This window comes from Haliotis rubra, unplaced genomic scaffold, assembly GCF_003918875.1.
Source record: "Haliotis rubra isolate DU_JTF1 unplaced genomic scaffold, ASM391887v1 Scf85, whole genome shotgun sequence".
Lineage (NCBI taxonomy): Eukaryota > Metazoa > Mollusca > Gastropoda > Lepetellida > Haliotidae > Haliotis > Haliotis rubra.
Genome location: NW_025767579.1, coordinates 1,822,391 through 1,846,804, shown reverse-complemented (window position 1 = coordinate 1,846,804; position 24,414 = coordinate 1,822,391). Strand labels below are relative to the sequence as shown.

General features: G+C 38.9%; 1 protein-coding gene across 1 annotated transcript in view; it reads left to right on the top strand.

The window, feature by feature from the left end:
• The window catches only part of LOC124262705 (metal transporter Nramp4-like), a 37,069-nt gene extending 14,003 nt beyond the window's left edge, over positions 1-23,066 (top strand). Inside the window, exons 3-16 of the mRNA XM_046697232.1 lie at positions 4,327-4,449; positions 5,131-5,209; positions 6,136-6,283; positions 6,676-6,814; positions 7,703-7,858; positions 8,341-8,410; positions 8,857-8,963; positions 10,553-10,642; positions 11,484-11,513; positions 11,810-12,030; positions 12,827-12,902; positions 13,636-13,713; positions 14,191-14,223; positions 20,083-23,066. Coding sequence (XP_046553188.1) covers positions 4,327-4,449; positions 5,131-5,209; positions 6,136-6,283; positions 6,676-6,814; positions 7,703-7,858; positions 8,341-8,410; positions 8,857-8,963; positions 10,553-10,642; positions 11,484-11,513; positions 11,810-12,030; positions 12,827-12,902; positions 13,636-13,713; positions 14,191-14,223; positions 20,083-20,274 — 1,542 coding nt within the window. The 3' untranslated portion in view covers positions 20,275-23,066. The remainder of the gene's footprint in view (positions 1-4,326; positions 4,450-5,130; positions 5,210-6,135; positions 6,284-6,675; positions 6,815-7,702; positions 7,859-8,340; positions 8,411-8,856; positions 8,964-10,552; positions 10,643-11,483; positions 11,514-11,809; positions 12,031-12,826; positions 12,903-13,635; positions 13,714-14,190; positions 14,224-20,082) is intronic.
• Positions 23,067-24,414: the final 1,348 nt, after the last annotated feature.

The following is a 24,414-nucleotide window of genomic DNA, read 5'->3' as shown; positions in this document are numbered from 1 at the left end:
CATTCTTCACTAGTGCTGTAAGTGTTCAACAGGTATTATGTGCAATATCTCATGTATCTACCAGGTACAAGGTCATTCTTCACTAGTGCTGTAAGTGTTCAACTGGTATTATGTGCAATATCCCATGTATCTACCATGTACAAGGTCATTCTTCACTATTGCTGTAAGTGTTCAACTGGTATTATGTGCAATATCCCATGTATCTATTGGGTACAAGGTCATTCTTCACTAGTGCTGTAGATGTTCAACTGGTATTATGTGCAATATCCCATGTATCTACCATGTACAAGGTCCTTCTTCACTAGTGCTGTAGATGTTCAACTGGTATTATGTGCAATATCCCATGTATCTACCATGTACAAGGTCATTCTTCACTAGTGCTGTAGATGTTCAACTGGTATTATGTGCAATATCTCCTGTATCTACCATGTACAAGGTCATTCTTCACTAGTGCTGTAAGTGTTCAACAGGTATTATGTGCAATATCTCATGTATCTACCAGGTACAAGGTCATTCTTCACTAGTGCTGTAAGTGTTCAACTGGTATTATGTGCAATATCCCATGTATCTACCATGTACAAGGTCATTCTTCACTATTGCTGTAAGTGTTCAACTGGTATTATGTGCAATATCCCATGTATCTATTGGGTACAAGGTCATTCTTCACTAGTGCTGTAGATGTTCAACTGGTATTATGTGCAATATCCCATGTATCTATTGGGTACAAGGTCATTCTTCACTAGTGCTGTAGATGTTCAACTGGTATTATGTGCAATATCCCATGTATCTACCAGGTACAAGGTCATTCTTCACTAGTGCTATAGATGTTCAACTGGTATTATGTGCAATATCCCATGTATCTATTGGGTTCAAGGTCATTCTTCACTAGTGCTGTAACCATGTGTCATTCTTCAACTGGTATTCAACTGGTATTATGTGCAATATCCCATGTATCTACCATGTACAAGGTCATTCTTCACTAGTGCTGTAGATGTTCAACTGGTATTATGTGCAATATCTGTATCTACCATGTACAAGGTATTCTTCACTAGTGCTGTAGTGTTCAACTGGTCATTCTACCATGGTACAAGGTCATTCTTCACTAGTGCTGTAAGTGTTCAACAGGTATTATGTGCAATATCTCATGTATCTACCAGGTACAAGGTCATTCTTCACTAGTGCTGTAAGTGTTCAACTGGTATTATGTGCAATATCCCACGTATCTACCATGTACAAGGTCATTCTTCACTATTGCTGTAAGTGTTCAACTGGTATTATGTGCAATATCCCATGTATCTACCAGGTACAAGGTCATTCTTCACTAGTGCTGTAGGTGTTCAACTGGTATTATGTGCAATATCCCATGTATCTATTGGGTACAAGGTCATTCTTCACTAGTGCTGTAGGTGTTCAACTGGTATTATGTGCAGTATCCCATGTATCTACTGGGTACAAGGTCATTCTTCACTAGTGCTGTAAGTATTCAACTGGTATTATGTGCAATATCTCCTGTATCTACTGGGTACAAGGTCATTCTTCACTAGTGGTCATTCTTCACTAGTGCTGTAAGTGTTCAACTGGTATTATGTGCAATATCCCATGTATCTACCAGGTACAAAGTCATTCTTCACTAGTGCTGTAGGTGTTCAACTGGTATTATGTGCAATATCTCCTGTATCTACCATGTACAAGGTCATTCTTCACTAGTGCTGTAAGTGTTCAACAGGTATTATGTGCAATATCTCATGTATCTACCAGGTACAAGGTCATTCTTCACTAGTGCTGTAAGTGTTCAACTGGTATTATGTGCAATATCCCACGTATCTACCATGTACAAGGTCATTCTTCACTATTGCTGTAAGTGTTCAACTGGTATTATGTGCAATATCCCATGTATCTATTGGGTACAAGGTCATTCTTCACTAGTGCTGTAGATGTTCAACTGGTATTATGTGCAATATCCCATGTATCTACCATGTACAAGGTCCTTCTTCACTAGTGCTGTAGATGTTCAACTGGTATTATGTGCAATATCCCATGTATCTACCATGTACAAGGTCATTCTTCACTAGTGCTGTAGATGTTCAACTGGTATTATGTGCAATATCTCCTGTATCTACCATGTACAAGGTCATTCTTCACTAGTGCTGTAAGTGTTCAACAGGTATTATGTGCAATATCTCATGTATCTACCAGGTACAAGGTCATTCTTCACTAGTGCTGTAAGTGTTCAACTGGTATTATGTGCAATATCCCACGTATCTACCATGTACAAGGTCATTCTTCACTATTGCTGTAAGTGTTCAACTGGTATTATGTGCAATATCCCATGTATCTATTGGGTACAAGGTCATTTTTCACTAGTGCTGTAGATGTTCAACTGGTATTATGTGCAATATCCCATGTATCTATTGGGTACAAGGTCATTCTTCACTAGTGCTGTAGATGTTCAACTGGTATTATGTGCAATATCCCATGTATCTACCAGGTACAAGGTCATTCTTCACTAGTGCTATAGATGTTCAACTGGTATTATGTGCAATATCCCATGTATCTATTGGGTTCAAGGTCATTCTTCACTAGTGGTATAGGTGTTCAACTGGTATTATGTGCAATATCCCATGTATCTACCAGGTACAAGGTCATTCTTCACTAGTGCTGTAGATGTTCAACTGGTATTATGTGCAATATCCCATGTATCTATTGGGTACAAGGTCATTCTTCACTAGTGCTGTAGATGTTCAACTGGTATTATGTGCAATATCCCACGTATCTACCAGGTACAAGGTCCTTCTTCACTAGTGCTGTAGATGTTCAACTGGTATTATGTGCAATATCCCATGTATCTATTGGGTACAAGGTCATTCTTCACTAGTGCTGTAAGTGTTTAATGAAACTCTAAATAAAATTCAAAGCTGCAAAATTCGAATAAATGCTTCCGTTTAGATCGGACGTGCATGCCAAAGGCAGAAGATAATAACTGTCCAGAAGTTTTATAACTTTAAACCTTTGCGTGTTACCGCTGTGTGGTAATGGAACTTGACAATAGGTGAAACTGACTGTACATGTCAATCCCATTTTCTACATTACAGATAAACACAAAAACATCATTCATGTATATGCTCTTTCCCCAATATACCGGTTTTCAGACAAAAATATTACAATACGCATCGTTTGAAAAGTGTATTGCAGTATACCAGTATTCTGGTAATACCTGGCAGTCCTAGTTGCCTCTAAAGCGATGTGATGTTCAGTGTTCAGTTTACATACATAAACATATTATATACACAGACACAACACGCAACAAAGTTCCAGACATGCTCACTGATGAAGTTGTGATCTTGTCCAATGGACAAAATTCAGAGCCTCGACACTAAGGAAGCATGGAGTTAATTCCACACAATGGCTTTGTCAAACACTGAAATACATAAACACGAGATTTTGACTGACATATTTCACAATAACTATTCAGGAATTGTTGGTGGAAGAAATTCTTAAACAATTAAAAAGAAAATCTTCATGACAGACATGCAGGAATAGAAATGCATTTTTTTTTTAAATGTCAGGGGGCCATTGGGCACCCAACATAATTTATGTGTGGCCTACTGAAATTACATGTAAACCTGTAAACTTGACAGCTCGATTTCCTGAACACTATCACGACTGCAATAACAGTTCAGTTTCATTTGTCCGGGACCCTAAAACTAACCCACAAACTATGTTATCATCAAACCTGGATTTCCTGGTATGTGCAGTTATTGAAAATGGCCATGCCCATGTTAAACTGTGAGATTGAGATTGCCACCAATAAACAGTTTGGGTGGTTTTGAATCATTTTGAGTTGGTTAAATTTTATAGCATTTGTTATTAAATGAATCGTGAGAATTATTATCATAATTTTAGTCATGCCGCCACGGCACATTGAAATTATTTCATGTGTTCCATTTTAATAGTTACCGTAACAAGGCACAGAAATGAAGCATTATTTTGATCCTGGTTTCGAAATGGTTTAATCTACAGCCATACAAACAACAAGTCCTGAATTCCTGATTACGTTGATCACTATCATACATAATTACAACAGGAAATGCCAATGCTGCATCGTAAAAAAATCTAAGGATGTCATCCAACTGCTATTATGTTGAGATAAAGGCTGATATTAAAGCACATCAGGACTGTGACTGTTGCAAGCCCAGCTTCCAAAATAATTATTTTTATATCATTTAATATATTCTTGCCACTTTTGTCACAAATGCTTGCAAATAAAAAGAAATTATTCATGGCTGCAGTATACAACACTATCAGTGACCAATTCCTTTGTTATAGGCTGGTTTCAGCTTCAAGAAACTATGGGCCTTCACAGGGCCAGGCTTCTTGATGAGCATTGCTTATCTGGATCCGGGGAATATCGAGTCAGACTTGCAGTCAGGAGCCATTGCGAAGTACAAGGTAATTTCATAGAGGAAATAACTTGAACTGGAGAAATGACTGCATTGTGTTAACAGTACAGTTTTGTTGAAATTGTGAGAAAGCATGGATGGAGCATTTGAATGATATATGAAAGCCATTACTAACATGATAACAGTTATGAAATGTGTGGGTAAAGCCCAAAGGACTTGGACTTCCCAAGAGTTACCCTTTACTTGGGTTCTCTTCCTTTCTATAATTACAGCAGGCACAGGGTTGGTTAACAGGTGACTGGGGAAGAATCGGGTTAGAATGTACCTTCAGTAACCCATGCTTGTCGTAAGAGGCGACTAATGGGATCAGGTGGTCAGGCTCGCTGGCTTGGTTGACACATGTCATCAGTTCCCAATTGCACAGATCGATGCTCCTGCTGTTGATCACTGGATTGTCTGGTCCAGACTCAATTATTTACAGACCGCCGCCATATAGTTGGAATATTGCTGAGTGAGGCGTAAAACTAAACTCACTCACTGGTTTATAGGTGATCGGGTTAAACATGGTTAGGAATTGATAGGTTAAGGATGGAAGAGGTAGGGAAGTACGTCAGGCCATGAGGAGGAAATGCTGTCAAGGTGCTAATTCCTCACTTACTCGCTCACAGTCACACCCCCTCACTCCAACGTTCCCTACCACACTGACCTACTATGAACTGTGTTGTTGCAGCTGCTGTGGGTGTTGATGTGGTCGACAGTGATGGGGTTGGTGCTGCAGCTGCTGGCGGCCAGATTAGGATGTGTGACAGGCAAGATACTTCTTGCCCAGGGCCTAGATTTTCGAAGCTCTCTTAGAGCTAAGATAGTCATAAGTTAATGTTAATGTATGGCACTTATGACTATCTTAGCTCTAAGAGAGCTTACAAAATCAGGGCCCTTGTGTTAGTCTATTCTACAAATTTAAGGAATGTTTACTGTCAAATCACATTCAGAAGCAATATCATTTATATAAGAAATATATAACTTTTTGTTTCAAATGTTCATACTGTATGATGAGCTTCTTTCATGATGTTAATAAAGTTTACAAGCAGAAAAATGTCGACTCTCTGAATACAGTCTTGGCTATGTCAGACAAGTCCATGCTATGAAAATGGGGGTGATGGAGTTTCCTGAATATCAATATATATGTGTATGTATATTATCAGAAAGGGAAATGGAGTATATAAACATTTTTTTTTCAAACATAATTTTTGAAACCTTCTAAGAAATTGCATGTGTATGTTTCTAACAAGCATCAACTGGGTACAACAGTACTAAGAGGAACAACTCACCACCCTCAGAAAAGTGGCATTTGCACAATTGACGTCATCAAGTTGCAGGCATATTTTATATTCTTGAGAAATTAGGGACTGTTCATAATTTATGGCTAGGGGGTGATAATGATTTTAAGGAGGGGTCACCCATTTTGTTCTTGTGAGGTGGAGGGTCAGCAATTTTGTACACATGTACTGGGATGGGGGCTTTCAACAATTTTGTACATAAAAATGTTAAACAATTATGTTTAAGAATTAAGGGGAGGCGGGGCATTGATTTTGTACATAACTTGCAGGAGGGGTCATAGACTTTGTACATTAATTTTAAGGTGGGTCATTCACATTGTACATGCTTCTCTATTAACTATTAATGATGAACGGTCCCTTATGTCCTCATAAACTATGTCCTGTATACTTTTTAGGAATGCACTTGGCAGAGGTTTGTCGACAAGAATACCCTAAAGCTCCTCGTATTGTTTTGTGGATGATGACAGAGCTGGCCATCATAGGAAGTGATATTCAGGAGGTCATTGGATCTGCCATTGCCATCAACCTTTTGTCCAATCACATGCAAGTATTTGCTGCTATACTGGTATATGACAGAACACCTTGCATAAGCTGGAGATATTAATGTGCCTTCGGGTTGATACCAATAATAACTTCTCTCATGGCAGTGAAAATATAATCAGTTAATTTATTGCCTGTGGGTTGGCAGTACAGCCATCCATCAATCCTTCCAGCTGTTAAATGTCCATCCTTCCATCAAATATTCTGCTTCTCACTCATCAGGTCTTCAAACCATCTGCCCATTGACCCAATGTAAATTTATAAACAGCTCTACCTTTGTCAATGATCAACATGGAGAGTCCCTTGTCTAAAGAACAATATGTTTGTGTCATTAGATCATAGTGGGGAATGTTCCTCCTACATGAGAGATGTCTAATGCAACTGTGTATGTACAGAATCCCCATCTGGGCAGGTGTGTTGATCACTGGTGTAGACACCTTCACCTTCCTGTTCCTGGAGAACGCTGGGCTCCGCAAGCTGGAGGCACTGTTTGGAGCTTTCATCACAACCATGGCTGCTGCCTTCCTGTATATGGTAAGTAGGTGCTGGAATTAGTTGAACTGTTCAGATGACTCGGAATATGGAGATGTCCTTCCTTACCATTCCTGTTGGTAACCCAGCTAACACAGGCTGTGATGTCTTCTTGAGGCTGTGTCTCAGCTGTACTTGTCTGTGATGGAATATGTGATGTAGGACTGTTTTGGCTCTCCTTTGTAATCTGTGACTCCTGCCCATAGTACCTGATGCTGATCTGACATACAAGGCAATTGCATCATCATCAAAAAATAAAAAATATTTTTTAAAATTGATCAACAAATTGATCACACCATCTGAACTGTAGGAGGCTATCAGCGATGTGCCTCTTTCTCTTCTCGTAAAATACCGAACAGTACCACGTGGAATAACCTACACGATACTCAGGCTATCTGTTCTTCGTGATCATTCCATGATGACGGTCAAGAAGATATGTTCATCTGAGATTGATAACTATCACAAACCAACATTTACATGGAATTCATCAGTGGTTGCAATATAGTATGACACAATATGTTTGTCAAAAGATTATCAAGTTATTATCTTGAGTAGAGCTGGGTGATTCAGCCATCCAGGGAATATGTTTGACAAAGGTCATTTGAAGATTGAAAAAATAAATAAATAAATAAAAAATTGCATCATCACAGCTGTTGTTTGTTGGTTTGTAGGTTGTTTTGGTTGTTTGATATTTGACAATCATTTGTGTACACCGCTCGGGCTTTTGTTTCATGGTGTACAAGCCCTAGAATGTAGAAGCCTTGCACTGATTGCCCCATGGACGTATTTGTCTTCGCTCAGAGATGTTTCTGATTTAATGACATGTATATTGAACGTATTATTGCTGATGGGCATACCACATTCACTGACCACAGTCCTCCCTTCTTGCAGTACATCAAGATCAAGCCAGACCAACTCGCCATCCTGCAGGGTCTCTGGTTCCCATGGTGCCAAGACTGTGACAAGAATGCCATCCAACAGCTGGTGGGGATTGTTGGTGCCGTCATCATGCCACACAACATCTACCTGCACAGCGCTCTAGTACTGGTCAGTAGCATGAGTATTGCTGAGGGTAGCAGTAAACAACAAACAATGGAAGCCTTCCACAATATGCTTGACCTTCCAAATTCAGGTCTTTGTGTGAATGAAACATTTTCTTTCTGTTTTTCATAACTGTTTATACACCATATGTTAGTTCTATACAATTGGTTCACACAGAAATGCATGGTACAGGGTAATTCATATCTAATGTTTCGTTTCACACATTTGTGAAAATTGTAATGGCCATTTGTTCTTGAAATCTGCAACAATGTTATTATTTCTGTCCACTTATTTTTCTACCCATATGCATAATAATTGTACTTTTACTGTTTTCAATGATGTTTCTGTAAAAGCCAGAATAATATTCAGGAGTTTATGTTCTGGTGTTGATCCTATTGCTAGACCATTTCAGGCAAGTGGGTAAAACATCCTCATTAGCTGAATGCAATGTTCACACAGTCCCGCTACATACATACATTTCATTCCAGTCCCGAAGTATAGATCGAAGCAACAGAAACAGTGTGAAAGAGGCCAACATGTATTATGCTATTGAATCAGGTAAGTTTAATCCATGTCTTTTGATAAATGGAAATATTAATCATCTTTGAAACTACCTATATCACAACAGGAAATCATTGTGCATGTCTTAATCCTCTCAATGGCACACAGTCCATATTTAAAGAAGTACTCACACCTCTATATTAGGCTTGCTCACCTATTTCCATGCTAATGTCCAAACAATGGAAGAAACATTATTCTGTTGCAATTTTTCAATGTCAAAGCAAGCACAGTGATTCTCCTGGTGCAATGAGAAGGGATTTGAGAGCTCAAGAACAAGATCACGGATGTCTCTGATTGTAACAATGGGCATTGGGCACCCCAGTTGTTGAAGGGGTTCTGTGTTATGCATTGGAAGTGAAGAAGGATATATTGCTGTGTGTTGGGCCAGGAAAGATACCGATTTACCAACAGTTGAATGTATATTCATGTACTATTTCTTTCAGCCATTGCTCTGTTTGTGTCCTTCCTCATCAACCTGTTTGTGGTGGCAGTGTTTGCAGCAGCCTTCTCCGACCCCAAGTATGCTGCCAATCCCAGTCTACGCAAAGCTGTGGGTACTTCGTCTGGGGACAGACCATACTTGTTTGATGGTGTATTTATTTCTACTGTTAGCCTGGATTTGTTGAAACATTTATTACAATAATGATAACTCTAGTAACAGGCGGAATTTGTTTTGTTTTATACTTTGGGCTATTAATTGGGTTGCTCTTGATCGAGTCAAGGTCACCAGAAGGGTCATTTGTGAGGTAGTTGTGCTTCTTTGTGTCCTGTACCTGAAACTGTTCCGCTCCATGTAACTGAGTGAGTGAGTTTAGTTTTACGCCGCTCTCAGCAATATTCCAGCTATATTGTGGCGGTCTGTAAATAATTGAGTCTGGACCAGACAATCCAGTGATCAACAGCATCGATCTATGCAATTGGGATACGACGACATGTGTCAACCAAGTCAGCGAGTCTGACCACCTCTAGTCTCCCTTACGACAAGCATGGGTTACTGAAGATCAATTCTAACCCGGATCTTCACGAGCTTCATGTAACTGAGTGACCACTTGGTCATGCATAGTACAGGTTACGCATCGGCCATTACAGTACTGACAATATAGGGAGGATGTCTGTTGTGTAGAAACGTCTGTTGGTTGTTTTTCTTTTTCCTCTTTCCCCTTCATTGCATACTGATCAAATATAATAATCCAGAAACTAATCAGGTGAGCTACAGAGCCTTTGTGCTCTCATATTTGAGAAATGCACACATACAAATGTTGGTTTTATTGTAGACACTGGAGAAGTCGAGAGAGAGCTTTTTTGGTCAGATATGGATCTACTTCCTTAATATTGGGTTGGGGGTTATCTGCTGTTTCCTTCAGTAAATTAAGTTTAGGTGATATTAATAAACAGTATATTTCATAGTCATACCCTGAAAATGTACAGCCATTTCCATTTCATGTATGAATAAGAGTTGAATTCTCGCACACTGCCAGCATTGTGAATTGTTGTGAAGTGAGATTGAGTGTTGAGCTCTTCCGGCTTACCAGCATCTTGAATTGTTATGTTATTATCCTCTTCTATAGTGCAAGCAGTTTGAATCATTATGAAATAGGGAAAACTGGACATCAAGAACCCCTTTAAGAATGTCCCCATTTTCATTTTTTATGTGGCAATGGGGAAGGTTTTGTGGGATGGCCCACTACTTCAGGATATGATTGTAATTTCCTCCATTTGACTTTTGAGATGGTCCCACCATGACATGCAGGAAGTTAATTCCACGTTTTCCTATTACTGTAGGTTTTTATATATATTGACCCGGTTTTCACCAAACTGGTAAATTTTAGGTGTATGTGACTTAATGAGTGGAACTATGGCATGTGTGTTTCTCATTTTGTACAAAGAGATTTTAATTATAGTCTTTTGTCCTCAGTATTTAGACAACAATGTTTTCAATATTAATGGTGACAGCAACTTGTGTTTTGCCAACATTTCAAACTGATAACTGCATGTGCCTCAGTCAGGTAGAGTGCCATGGCCCTGTTTTATACTTACTTTGGCACTTTTTTGGTTTTTGTGTTTCACACCGAAGTCTTCAATATTCCAGCTATATGAAGAAGGTTCAATATATTCAGACTAAGCACCTCTTGTTTCCAGGGCGACTGGATCGCTGAGAACTATGGGCTTGGTATGAAGATAATCTGGGGTATTGGGGTGTTAGCTGCAGGCCAGAGCTCCACCATGACCGTGAGTCTACCATTGTTATCAGAGTAGGAATACTCTAAACCTTGAAATTAATGTAATGCAAGTCTTTGCTCGCTTTTAATAAATTTAATAAACCATTTCATTATAGTATTTTCTTTTAAGATTAAGATTAAGACAATTGCTGATTGCAATGTTTGACCAGTCATCATTGAGGCTTCCCATGGTCTTGCTGTTGCTGATTGCGATGTTTGACTAGACATTGTTTAGGCTTCCCATGGTCTTCCTATTGCTGGTTGTAATGTTTGACCAGTCATCATTTAGGCTTCCCATGGTCTTGCTGTTTCTGATTGCGATGTTTGACTAGTCACTGTTTAGGCTTCCCATGGTCTTGCTATTGCTGATTGTAATGTTTGACCAGTCATCATTTAGGCTTCCCATGGTCATGCGGTTACTGATTGCAATGTTTGACCAGTCATCATTTAGACTTCACATGGTCTTACTATTGCTGATTGCAATGTTTGACCAATCACTATTTAGGCTTCCCATGGTCATGCTGTTGCTGATTGCAGTGTTTGACCAGTCATGGTTTAGACTTCTGATGGTCTTTCTGTTGCTGATTGCGATGTTTGACAAGTCACTGTTTAGACTTCTCATGGTCTTACTGTTGCTGATTGCAGTGTTTGACCAGTCATGGTTTAGACTTCCTATAGTCTAGCTATTGCTGATTGCTATGTTCGAAGTCCTGTGATGTTTGAGGTCCTGTGCTATTTACAGAAAATGTCTAAACATGAAGTGATATTTTGAGAAATTGGGGGAAAAGTGTTAAACTTCAAAATATCTGTTAATGATATACAATAGTACAGAGCATTGCTTTCTATTTCAGGGTACATATGCTGGGCAGTTTGTGATGGAGGTAAGAAATGGCCTTCTACTGTGAGACTTATGTCCACCCATTGCCCATATTAACAGATGTCCAGTTTAATCAGGTCTGGACTTACCAGGGATATATTTATCTTTCAGTCAGAATCACATGTAGTTGTCTAGCTGCTTGTTGCAAAACATGGTAAATATTGCGTTTTGGAAATTGTATATTATTAATTGGTAAGACGATACATTATGTATCATATGTTGAGGTGTAGATTTGCAGGGCATTGCTATATCACATGGATGTGGATGTTTATAGTCTACGTATAATTTTGTTTTGGGTAGGGATTTTTGGGCATTCGTTGGGCAAAATGGAAGCGAGTGTTGGTGACTCGTTCCATAGCGATGGTGCCCACGATTGCCGTAGCCTTGCTGGCCACGACCGAGCTGGACCAACTCAACAGCTGGCTCAACGTCCTGCAGAGTGTACAACTGCCATTTGCACTATTACCCATACTGCACTTCACCAGCAGCACTAGGATTATGAGAAGTTTCAAGAATGGGAGGTAACTGAAATGATAAGATATCCCAAAGTGAGCTGAATTCGACGTTCTGGTGATTTCGACGATTACATTGCTCTTGCTATATCGGGGGAGTATGTGCGCGATCGAGTGCACAAGCAATTTCATCGTTAGGGTGGATGCCCAGTCATTGTCGTGAGAAGTTTTATTGACAATGGAGATCCGGAAGTTAAGTTATATAAAAAGCAAACAATCATCAATATTATTTACCTTCAGATCCAAAATCAGTTGCCTATATAACCAAAAATAGCAAACAAAACTTTGTAGGATCAGTTGTCAGCTGGTGACAGGCAGTATATAAATAGGAAGCCACGTGATCACAACACTCCCCCGCAGTGAGGAGCAAAAAGTATGGCTCATCCTCTAAAACCCATACAAAATCCCCAGATGTGGAGAGCGGCAACGATTTCACCGATACGATGTCATCAACACTATTTTTGTAGGAAACACTTGATATTTTTGTGAAATAGACGAATATATGATTTATCACTCAGGGTTAGTAAAATAAAAACTTTAAATTATATTAAAGATAAAAAATTACGTTTTTGTCTTACATCGTCGAAAACCCCTGACACCGGGATACTCTCTGGCGTAGTAGGCTAACAAGTAATAATATTTCTACAAATAAATTTCCTAAATGGCTTTCTCTTGTTTGATGTAGATTGCAAGCAAGATGTGGAAATTGTAAAAAAGTTGCACAAATTAATATATGGAAGTAACTGATATATGTTTGTTATGTCCAATATTTTTGTTCATTGTTATGAAATCTTGTTTTTTAAAGAGTGCTGCAAATGGTTGTGTGGATACTGGCGTTGTTAGTGATGGGCATTAACCTGTATCTCATCTACTTGTTTGTGGTAAGTAGAACATTAATACAATTCACTGCCCATCCATCATAGGACTGTCAAATGTAATCATGTCATTTTAAAAATATTTACTGTAAACAGTAGCATACAATAATTGGGCGTGTTGAAATGTATTGTTGTGACCCATTCATAATGTCATATGGACTTCACATTGTTACTTTTTTCTTATGAAGTATATATGCATGTTTTATTTAAAGAAATCTATTTTAGACACCCTTCGCACCATTGCATAGGTGACCGCCTCCGTGGTGTAGTGGTTAGAGCGTAGAAGGTCGTCCGCCATACCAAAAGACATTAAAAAGGTACTTGTTGGTTCGCCTCCCCATTAATGGACCAACAAGGACTGGTCATACTTGGAGTCAATAATGTGTCGTGGGATAAAATATGGTCACACTATAAAACCAGCTTCGTCTGGGCTCATATGACACGCATGCACGAAATATTGAGCGAAATATTCTCAAGCACGACGTAAAACCCAATTTCACCTCACCTCACCATTGCATAGGTCAAATAGGTAATACCATCATTTTAGGAAACTGCCATCTGATTAGATGAGCTCAGGTACATGTACATCCTTCCATTTGACTGGGACTTCCAAGGTGGCTTAGGTCATCCTGACAGGTCTAATTATGACAGTGTTGACAGTTCTTCTCAGTGCTTCATGAAGTGGGGAATGATATAAGAGACAAAGACCTGAAGTAGCTCGTATATTTCCTATTTCCAGGGCACTGGCCAGGACTGGTACATCTATATTGTGATTGCACTAGCAATCCTGGTGTATTTGACGTACGTCCTGTATTTGGTAAGTGTTGAGCTACACTGTGCCCTAAAGGAGGCATCTGTGTTGGAATAATGACCGACACCTTTATTAACCTGAATGTAGACTGCACTCCCTAACTAACATCAGACCAATGACACAGGCTTATCTTTGCAACTTATTTAGATACCTGTCCAATGTTTTCAAGTAACTGAAACAAACTGTGTTTACAACATGTTATGTAACTTCTCTAAAAATCTACAAATCTGTAAATTCTGTAACTGTAAGTTAAACAAATATTCATGCAACAAGTTCTGCCTAATACAAGAGAGTATATGAATGTTATCAGTTAATTATTACATAACTAATGAGTCTCCAGACTGTTTTAAGAGGAATGCAGTAATTTATGTTGATAATCTCGAACTGAAAGAATGGTCCTGTAAATACAGATCACTGGATGCCCAATCACAGAATTATATTTCTACATTTATGCCAATTAATCTTCAAAATTTCTCTTTTCAGGCATTAGGATTACGATTATATTCAAAGCTGAAAGTAAGTTTTTCATCAGTATCAGGGATCAGTTGTTAAACTTACATTCTTGTGGAAGCCTTTTGCCTGAGAAGGATAAGTGTCTGACTACATGTCCTAGAGATTAAGTAACCGCCTCCGTGGTGTAGTGGTTAGAGCGTCCGCCCGGAGTGCGGAAGGTCGCGGGTTCGATCCCCGACCGCGTCATACCAAAAGACGTTAAAATATGGTACTTGTCGGTCCCTGCCTGGCTCTCGGCATTAATGGGTACAACAAGGACTGGTCGGCTCGGAGTCAGTATAATGTGTCTGAGTGGGGTATTCATGTTTCACTGCGGCATGGTATCTCAGTGGGCTAGCACTATAAAACCAGCTTAAGAGTGGGCTAGTACAAGCAGCCGCACATACACATACACACGCATGCACATCGTCATATGAGCGAAATATTCTCAAGCACGACATTAAACCCAATTCCACCACCACCTAGAGATTAAGTGCCATAATCAGAGAAGTATGGGTTTGAATGCTGAATGGGACTCCACTTAAAGTGCTATACAAAATGTAACAGTTACATCTGGCCACTTTCTGAAAGACATTGTGTGTTCATAACTTCCGGCCATGATAGCTGCATCAGTTAACACTTGTCTGATGGGTAAACAAGGATTGTGGTCTAGACGACCAGTTGACAGACTTCCATTTTGTGGAAGTCATGGTGTCTGAGTGGGTCAAGTCACTGATTGTGTGTTGATGATTAGATGCCTCACTCTGTGAAGTGTGGGTTTGAATCCAGGATGGTACTTCTGCCCAAAAAGTGTGGGCCTTTACCCTGCCTAGTTCTGTTTTGAAACATTCAGATGTGTGGCAAGTAATAGCAAGTAATGTATGTTGTATCTATTCAGTACAATACTAAGAAGAGTAAAGTACAAATTCTAAGTTGAATTGCTAATAATGTCAGTTTTAGAAGGTAAGGAAAACTTTGAATTGTCCTTGTGAAACTGATCAGACATATACTAAAGTCTGAATATATTATACCCTCGTTCTTTCTTGCATGTACAAGTTCAGGACTTGCTTCTTTCACCTTGCAACAGAAGAAGAACACGCATGCCTTGCCTATACATTGAGTTCTGTAATAAGTAAAGTACATACAAGTGCTGGCTGTACAGTGATGTTCTCCAAATCTAAACAACATCTGTCTTACACACTTCAATGCATGACCTGGCTAACTCTGTATCATTGAAGTCCCAAAACATTCAAAGTAAATTTCAACTTTTCGGGTTTTAATCGTAGAATATGTGTAATTTTAATGTATGGCTAGATATATCTCAATTGCTAACAGCTGAGGGATGATGTAAATCCAGCTAGGGCCCATGCAGGAAGCAAATGTACTGTAAGTCCCCATGGTCCCTAGTGTGGTGATCTACCTTCAGTTGTTGGCAATCTATAACCTGATTTTATATTGTATTGTCATTTATAGTTCCCAAGATTTGATTGCTAGTTTTAAATGGATATCTGTGATACACTAGTAGTTTTACTGTTCTTCGACAACAGGTTTTTAATGTCCTACTTTATTGATTTATAATATAATTATAAACTGTTCTCGCCACGCGATATATGGCTGAAATATTGCCGATGTGACGATAAATGTTAACTCACTCACTCACTGTATCATTGAGCCCCATTGAGATAAGGGAGATAACTGCAGTCTAGTTGTGGATCTCACCATGTCAACTATTGCTATGCTCTTCAACATTGAGATAAGGGAGATAACTGCATTCTAGTTGTGGATCTCACCATGTCAACTATTGTTGTACTCTTCAACATTGAGAAAAGGGAGATAACTGCATTCTAGTTGTGGATCTCACCATGTCAACTATTGTTGTACTCTTCAACATTGAGAAAAGGGAGATAACTGCATTCTAGTTGTGGATCTCACCATGTCAACTATTGCTATGCTCTTCAACATTGAGAAAAGGGAGATAACTGCATTCTAGTTGTGGATCTCACCATGTCAACTATTGTTGTACTCTTCAACATTGAGAAAAGGGAGATAACTGCATTCTAGTTGTGGATCTCACCATGTCAACTATTGCAGTGCTCATTGAGATATGGGAGATAACTGCAGTACAGTGGTTGCCCTGACCAAACAAACTGCTCCTGTCAGGTTATCTACTACGATGTGTCTTCTCCACGGCTAGAGACAGGTCCATTCCATATTGTGACCTTAGCACTTTGATTGTCATACTCGATGTTAAAGTAATTAAATTACAATCTTCTTAATGCTGAGATTGCTTTTTTATCAAGGCCCTGGCTCTTAAGGCATATATATGTGCTAATGAAAAATATTCAGTTTTATGAAACCAAGTTGTTCAAACTGACTAGAGTACATTATGTCCTGCTTATGATCTTGTTTATCTCTAAAATGATAATGTAACAGTATTGCAAAAACGTTTGACAAGAGAAATTCAGTTATCTTGTACTTTTGGTGTCAGGGGATCACGTGAAACAAAATTGTGACCGTCTGCCAGCTGTGATTATTCCCAGCAGGTGCCCCTGATATAGCTGTTCCTGGTGAAAAAGAAACACCCATTCACTTTCCCACTCATGCCTTGGTTACAAGGAAACAGAAATACCAGTCTCATATCCAGGTCACCAGGATAAACAATGTTATATGTTCCTACATGGAAGCAATATGCACTTCAAGAAGGAAATATGAACATGCATTAAATTAAACATTTCTCAGCAAAATCATTTTGGACATATATATATTTGACTATCTATCTCGGAGCACAGGAGACCCTGTAGTTTGAGATGCTACAATTCATTATTTTGAATAAAAGGATTCGAGGATTCTGTGTTATAAATGTCCAACTTTACAAAGTATGGTCTATATGGTTCTTCAACAAAATGGGAAACAGACTTGAGCTGTCTCTTCCCCATCAAGCTGACCTGCACATTGTGACACATTTTAGTGGTCTCTTCAGGCTCGACATCTAGAAGTTTGGTTTTTCATCCGTATTTGTCCGTAGTGGTCTCCACAAAGTCATGGTTCTCTTCCAGCACACGCTCCAATCTTTTGTTTGCCCAAACCATAATTGGCATTTCTACGCCTTTTTGCAACAAGACTACTCTGCTGGCTGTTTGTCCTTCTGGTTGTTTGCGGTATCCTAGAATGGACCATGTAGTATTTGCAATGTCTGCTATTTGTTTCGTTTGTATATTTCGTAGAGCCGTTTCTACCTCTTTGCGAGCTTCTTCCGATCGCTTTGTGTATTCCTTTTTCTCCCGTACTATTTCTCCTAGTCGCTCCAGTTCTTTTTCTCTACACTGCTCTTGTTCTATCTGCCGTGCTGTCTTTCTGCCATCTAGGATAGCCCATGCATCTTTTCTTCATTCTTCCACACATGCTGCTTCTTGTATTTCTTGCAATCGTTTTCCTCGATCCCTAGCAGATCCAGAATATACTTCTCTGTCTTTTGCAATCTCTGGTACTTCCTGCAGTTGGAATTTGGAAGAAGCCTTGCCTATGGTGCTACATTTGGCTGTTCTCCATTCCCACTCTACTGTCTTGCAAGAAGGCAATAGAATACTTGGATTGGCTCCATTTGGATGTAGCTGGGTTGGTCTTCTACTCGCAGACAGTATCGTTTTGGCATCGGGATCCTTTGTATAGCAACGTAGTGGACCTAGCTCCACACCAGTATCTGTAGCGGAGAGTATATCTACCCGAAATATTGGACATGCTCGGAAACCAAAATCTGCTGCAGCCCATTCTATCGCTTTCTCCCACGTAGCATCGTCGTCTGCTCTTGTAGGAGCAATACGGACCCCAGAAATTCTACCTGTCTCCGAATGTGCATACCAAGCTACGAATATGGTGCCCTGTGGGCGATCTGCCAGAACGAGACAGCAGTCTACACATTTCGATAGGTTTTCCCATTGTTTTGCTGGTGGTTGTACTACGAACGAGTTGGTGTCTGGAGGACAAGTTTTCCGCAAGTGTTGGTTTGGGCAATCCACATAGTCTGCCAGATGTCCACCTATTTGCTCCCGGACTTCTCCTGCTTCGAAATTGGAAACAACCATGTTGTAGAGTTTCGTTCGCATTGTATAGCCATTCCAGGTATCGACTCAAGTACAGACGTGGGCCCCAACGCTACCCGTATTGTCTAGAATTGTTGGACTGTTCGACTGCTTAGCAGAAGACAAGTCTCCTTGCTCTGGAAACCATGTTTCTTCCAAAGGTATTCCACCAGTCGCTTGCGATCCAGCACAACAGAGAAATCTCTTGTATAGTCGATAGAATACAGCCCATAGCCGTGTGCTAGTAGTTGGCGTTCTAGTTTTTGAATCGACGTTTGTAGCTCGCTGATGGGTATTTCGGAAACGTCTATCTTTGCTACAAATAGAGCGTATGCCTTCTCTTCCGGATATAGTTCTTGCCACTTATCTTTCGCTTTCTTTCCGGTCTCTCTCTCTATTCTAGCGATGGTGCCCCCTATTGCTCCACAGTTGTCTTCTCGTATTCCTATCGTGTGTAGGATATTTGTTTGCACATGTTTGGGGTTCGCCAAAGACTCTTGTACTGCAATGGAGATTCTGGAAACGATGAGTTGTGCGGAACTTTCCTTTCCAGTTGTACAGGATACTTTGGCGTTCTTGCAAACTCAGTCTTTGCGTTGGAAGTAGCCAAACACGTATATATCGTCAACGAATGTAGGTAGACCTTCCAAAGGTTGTAGATTTGTTCTACCGAGATGGCCAGCAAGATAGTCGACGCCGGCGATATTCGACACAAAATTGCTGTCTACAGTATTTTCTAGGAGTAGATGTGCTCCTACAGACTTTTCAAATCGCAGGCCCATTTGTTGGAAAGTCGTTTGGTTGCCATCTTCTGCTATATGTAGTGCTATACATTGGAACTACCAAATCTCTAATTGGACATTTTCGACTACTGTTGCGGGGGGAAAAGTGCAAAAAGGTAGTACCAATCCTAGTAGTCCTGACCATTTTTGTGCTCTCGATAACTAGACCTCGAGGCGTTGGGAGTTTCTAAGACCTCCTATAAAGGAAACTCCACTCGGCATGTCGAGGTCTAGTCACTAGTTGATTTGTAGTTGCTGAAAAAATGGGTAGCCCTAGCGAAAATGGGTCTAGGCTGGCGAGCTTGGCTGTACATTGAATGATGTCTCTGCTCGAAAATCACTATTTTATACTAGGCACTGGGAGCAGAATTACATAGAAATAAGCCTACAAGGTACCCTGTAATAGAACCCCCATTATATAACTACTTGATATCTTACCTGTATATTTGTGGCTATATTACCTTAGCCATATGTAACATGGCTTTGTATATCTGTGATATTACAATCTTGGGAACCAATAAAAAAAACAATTAAAAAAACCACACCAGTTTGATAGTGCTACCCTTTGAGATACCATGCAGCAGTAAAACATGGCTGCCCCACTAAGTCACAGTAAACTGACACGGGGTCAACTACTTGTTGGATGTGATGTGTGTTTGTGTGGCTGCTTGTTCTAGTGTAGGCAAACACCAGTTTGATAGTGCTACCCCTCTGAGATACCATGCAGCAGTAAAACATGGCTGCCTCACTCAGACACAGTATACTGACACCAAGGCAACCACTTGTTGGATGTGACTTGTATTTGATGTTATTTAATGCCGAGCACCAGTCACAGTGACAAGAAGTACCATCTTCTAATGTCTTGACATTATGTGTCCACGGATCAAACCCCCAACCATCTGCTCCCCAGACAATGTCCACTCTGGCCATTGGACCATAGAAATAGTCGTTCCGTGATGGTATGTAATGTTACTTCCTATATGGTGTTGTCAGATTCTTTCATTGTCTCTTATCTATTTCAGATGATGTTGATGTCCAAATTAGGTTTAAGTACAGAGGCATGTATGAACGAGCACCTGCAGCGGGAGAGTCTCCATTATCCAATCAGAAGCCTCAATGAAGACACAGATTACACGATGGGTGATGAAGTGACCAATGAGAATGATCCTTCAAAGGAGGGTGGAGTCCGATCCTACGGTTATGGCTCTTTGTGATAACTATCAACTCAGATGAAGTTTGTTTGCAACCATTTAGAGAATTTACAGAAAGCATATATCTTTACAATTGTTTATAGGTTGCTTTAGTGTCGTTTTGTTTGTTTGTTTTTATACAAATGTGAATATCTCAATTTAATATCAAGGTTTCAAAAATGTTGTTTTCAGGTAACCACCTGTGCAAAGATAAATGAAATGTAACTTTGGTAAACAACTAGACACAAGGAAAAAAGCTGTTGTCTCTTGGTCTTGTGAAGATCCGTGTTGGAATTGGTCTTCAGCACCCCAACTCAGGCAACTAGCAGGATTGGGTGGTCAGGCTTGCTGACTTGGTTCATGCATGTCCTCGTATCCCAAATGCCTTGATCAATACTCACAATGTCAAACACTGGATTGTCTGGTCCAGACTCAATTATTTACAGAAAACAGTCATATAGCTGGAATATTGCTGATTGTAGGATTTGACAACAAATGAAAAAAATATTTTGTCCATCTCAGTTTTTTTCATTCATATTTGCTGGTATGTATTATTGTGTATAGTGTATCATAAAACTTTATCGTATAATAGTTAGATCCTTTCCTTCTGTTAATGCTGCCACCACAACAAAACGAACACTGAAGCAATATTATTAAGCAATATGACACAATTTGTCCACTGGTCCATAGAAAATAGCCCAGACAATAGTGTAATGTACCAGGAGATTTGTCTAATGCTGAATGTTTTGATAATCTGTATGTAAATACTGTCTTCAAATATTGGAAAACGAAGTTTGATATTTCAATAAGAGTTATATCACAAGTTAAATATTTTATTGGTGGTTTTGTGATCTGCATGAAATTACAAAGCTGTATCTGACGAGGATGCCCGCTCCCTGTTGATGTAATAGTGAAATCAGATTGTGGCTGATTTTACTGTTATCCTAAATCCATGCTTGTACATAATAAAAAACAATCAGGCAGCCCCAACCTAATAACAGTAATGAGTCCACCTTTAAGAGTGGTGGTGTCTTTCCCTCCCTCTCCCCACCCCGTGATATTGTTGGAATATTGCAAAAGTGACACTATACCATACTCAATCTCTCACTTAGAGCAGCATTTATTCTCTCATTTTGTTTTACATTAACTTTTAACCTTGTATTTGTAAATATTTATTAACAGATTTCTCAACTGTCTTAAAACGCACAGTTATTAGTGTTTCATATGCATTAGTGATGGAATTTGTTCCATGGACTTTTACTAATCATGCAGACAGCTAGTATCTGCAGATGCATCATTAGGGCTGAAGGGACTGTTGCCAGCACGGTTATTACTGACATATGTTTGTATACAAAAATAGACCAATCAGAGTACAGAACACTGTCCTGGGATTTGTCCATTCCACATAGTGCAGTGGGCTTAACCAGTTCCTTGACCCTTAACATAGAACATTTTCTTCAGTTTCTGAATCAGTACAATCATACCATTGTATAATATGCATTCTAACTAAGGGGCGGTATGGTAGTCTTGTGGTTAAAGCATTCACTCATGCTGCATGCTATTTTAGGACCTGGGATTCTCGATTCCCTTAAAAATAAGTTGGAAACACATGGGTACAATGTGTGAAGCCCATTGCTGAAATATTGCTAAAAGCGGTGAAAGACTAAACTCACTCACTCTAGCTATATAGAAAACTAGCACACATAGTGAAATACATACAACACGCATACTTTGCAAGATATAGATCATGATCCAGCATGCAGTCGAAATCAGCTGAACAAGAACGACTTCTAACACGGTTTCAGTTTCCAGTTTGGGAAAACGGATTTGTCCACCTTGTAACATACAAGGTTCCAATTCTAGGGTACATGTCTGTGTACTGAATTGTGTACATAATCTACTATTTTTTTGTGTAATTGTTATAGCTTAGAAATAATTCAAAATATATTTAGAAGGTATAATGTGATAGTTGTTTATCATGACTGTGATTTCTGAAAACTGTAAACATCAGAATTATGTAACTGAGTTTTGCTCAAGTTTAGTTTGTTTAATATCAGTAGAGTAAATGACTGGATGTGTTCCCAGTTCCAACTGTGATATTTCTTCTAGTGATCAGTCAACATGTGATATGAAACTACATTCCCTATACATCTGTAATCAATAGTTACTGTAAAACAGAGTTTAGATTATATGTTAGTATGGAGCTGTGATGTCTGTTCTAATCTGTTATTCTTTCCTTTAAATCTATATTTGGCAAAACACAAAATATATTGTGTCTGTATTAGGGCTGGCTAAAAAGATTGATCATCGGAAATATCGTCAATGGGAAAAATTATTCATGATTAGCAATATGAAAACTATGTCCGCAATAATAGTGTACATACTAATATATGAAATGACTTTTTAATTTGTTCAGACAATGCTCAAAGTTTATTCATGGGCTGCTTCTAAATTATATTCAGGGTGTTGTTTTCTTAGTCATCCAAACATAATTATGTCACAACTCACCAGTAATGTGAATTATATTGATTTTTTTTCAGATTTGTTTTGGCACTTTTGCTCCCAGTTACTAGATTCTACACTGATATTTACCGATGATTGATCGAGATTTAACGATTATGTTTACACATACACATGTTAAACACAGGAGTTCAACGTTTTTAGAAATATTTTGGGAGTTTGTGGGATAATGTCTTTAAACTTAAAGGATTAATTTTTACCCAACATCAAATTGTTTAACTGGTCTCTTAACTGAGATATGATTGTAAAAACATTCAGAGCTACAGATAACTTTTTGGGTCATTGAGATGTGTACTCGCTTGTGTTCATCTCAATTGGGTATCCTAATTTTCCTTTGAGTAACCAAATATATTGTACCCACCTCACTCAAACTCAATTGGGTATTTTGTCATTTTCCATTAATTGTAAAAGTATCATGAAGTTTATATGTTATTTATATTTTATCTGTAATATGAGAAACGATAAGACTGCAAGTTGCCTTGTTCATGTGTTGAAATAGAACTATATACTCAGTATACCTCAGTTAGTTTATCTATGCACCAAGATTTGACATTTTTATGTGTAAGATCTAATATATTGAGTATTTACAAAAATTCAAGCGTACTTGAACGCACTAGACTTAATATGAATTGAGTTTTCACATAATCTTTTGCATACTTTACGCAGATACGTAGTTTATCTGTACCTCTGACATTCAAGATTATTAATGTATGTTAGTCAGCAATCTAGGATTGGGTAGTGATTATGTTCTGGGTGAGTTGCGAGGATAATGGGTTGCATTTAATCCGTCTCCTACACCTTTGAGAAAGGGTTTCCAACTCAAAACTATGATTAAGAATTGTTCTGAGCTTTGTTTAGATTTTATAGGGACAGTGGGAATCTCGTTAATCCATTCATGCGCGTCACTAATTAGATGACGAGGCATTTGGCTACCTTAGAGAGTCATAGTTACTCCCGCCATTTACCCGTGCTTGATTGAATTTCTTAGATATATGTGTTTAAATTGGATTAGTGTTATTTCTGCAACTAAACCAACAACCTTCTCCTCTGTGAGCAAATTGTCTTTCCACTAGCCCAAGGAGAAAGTGAAGTTCTGGGAAGTTCTATGAAGTGTTGATAAATTTGAGTACATTTTATTATATTTGTGAGATATTTGAACTAGCTCCACCAATGCACACCAGCTGATATTTTGTATCTCATATTCATTTAACAATCTCGACTGTCTCCACAGAAACATAGTAAGGATGACATAGATGTAACTAAAACAGTGTCTCTTCATCTAATGGAGAATCTGGAACTTGACTGTGTTTTTGTTGCACCCCATGATATTCTAACACTTAATATCAGGCGCTTGTTTCCTGTTGGCTTGAAATGTATTTGTGTGTTTCTTTCTTGATTTCTCTTGTTTCCTTTTAATCCAATTTTCTTGTTCTTCTCCTGTACTACTACAAGTAGTAGTAGTAGTAGTAGTAGTTCTTCATGTTGTCTTCCTCTTATATCAAATTTCTGTATTATCAAATCATGACTTAGATTAATGTCCTTATAGTGCTATATTGTGGACATAAAATGATTGCACAGTAGGAGTGTTTTCTGGACCTGCGAGGTTTCAGTATATCTGACTATTTACACAAGTGCCTTTTCATG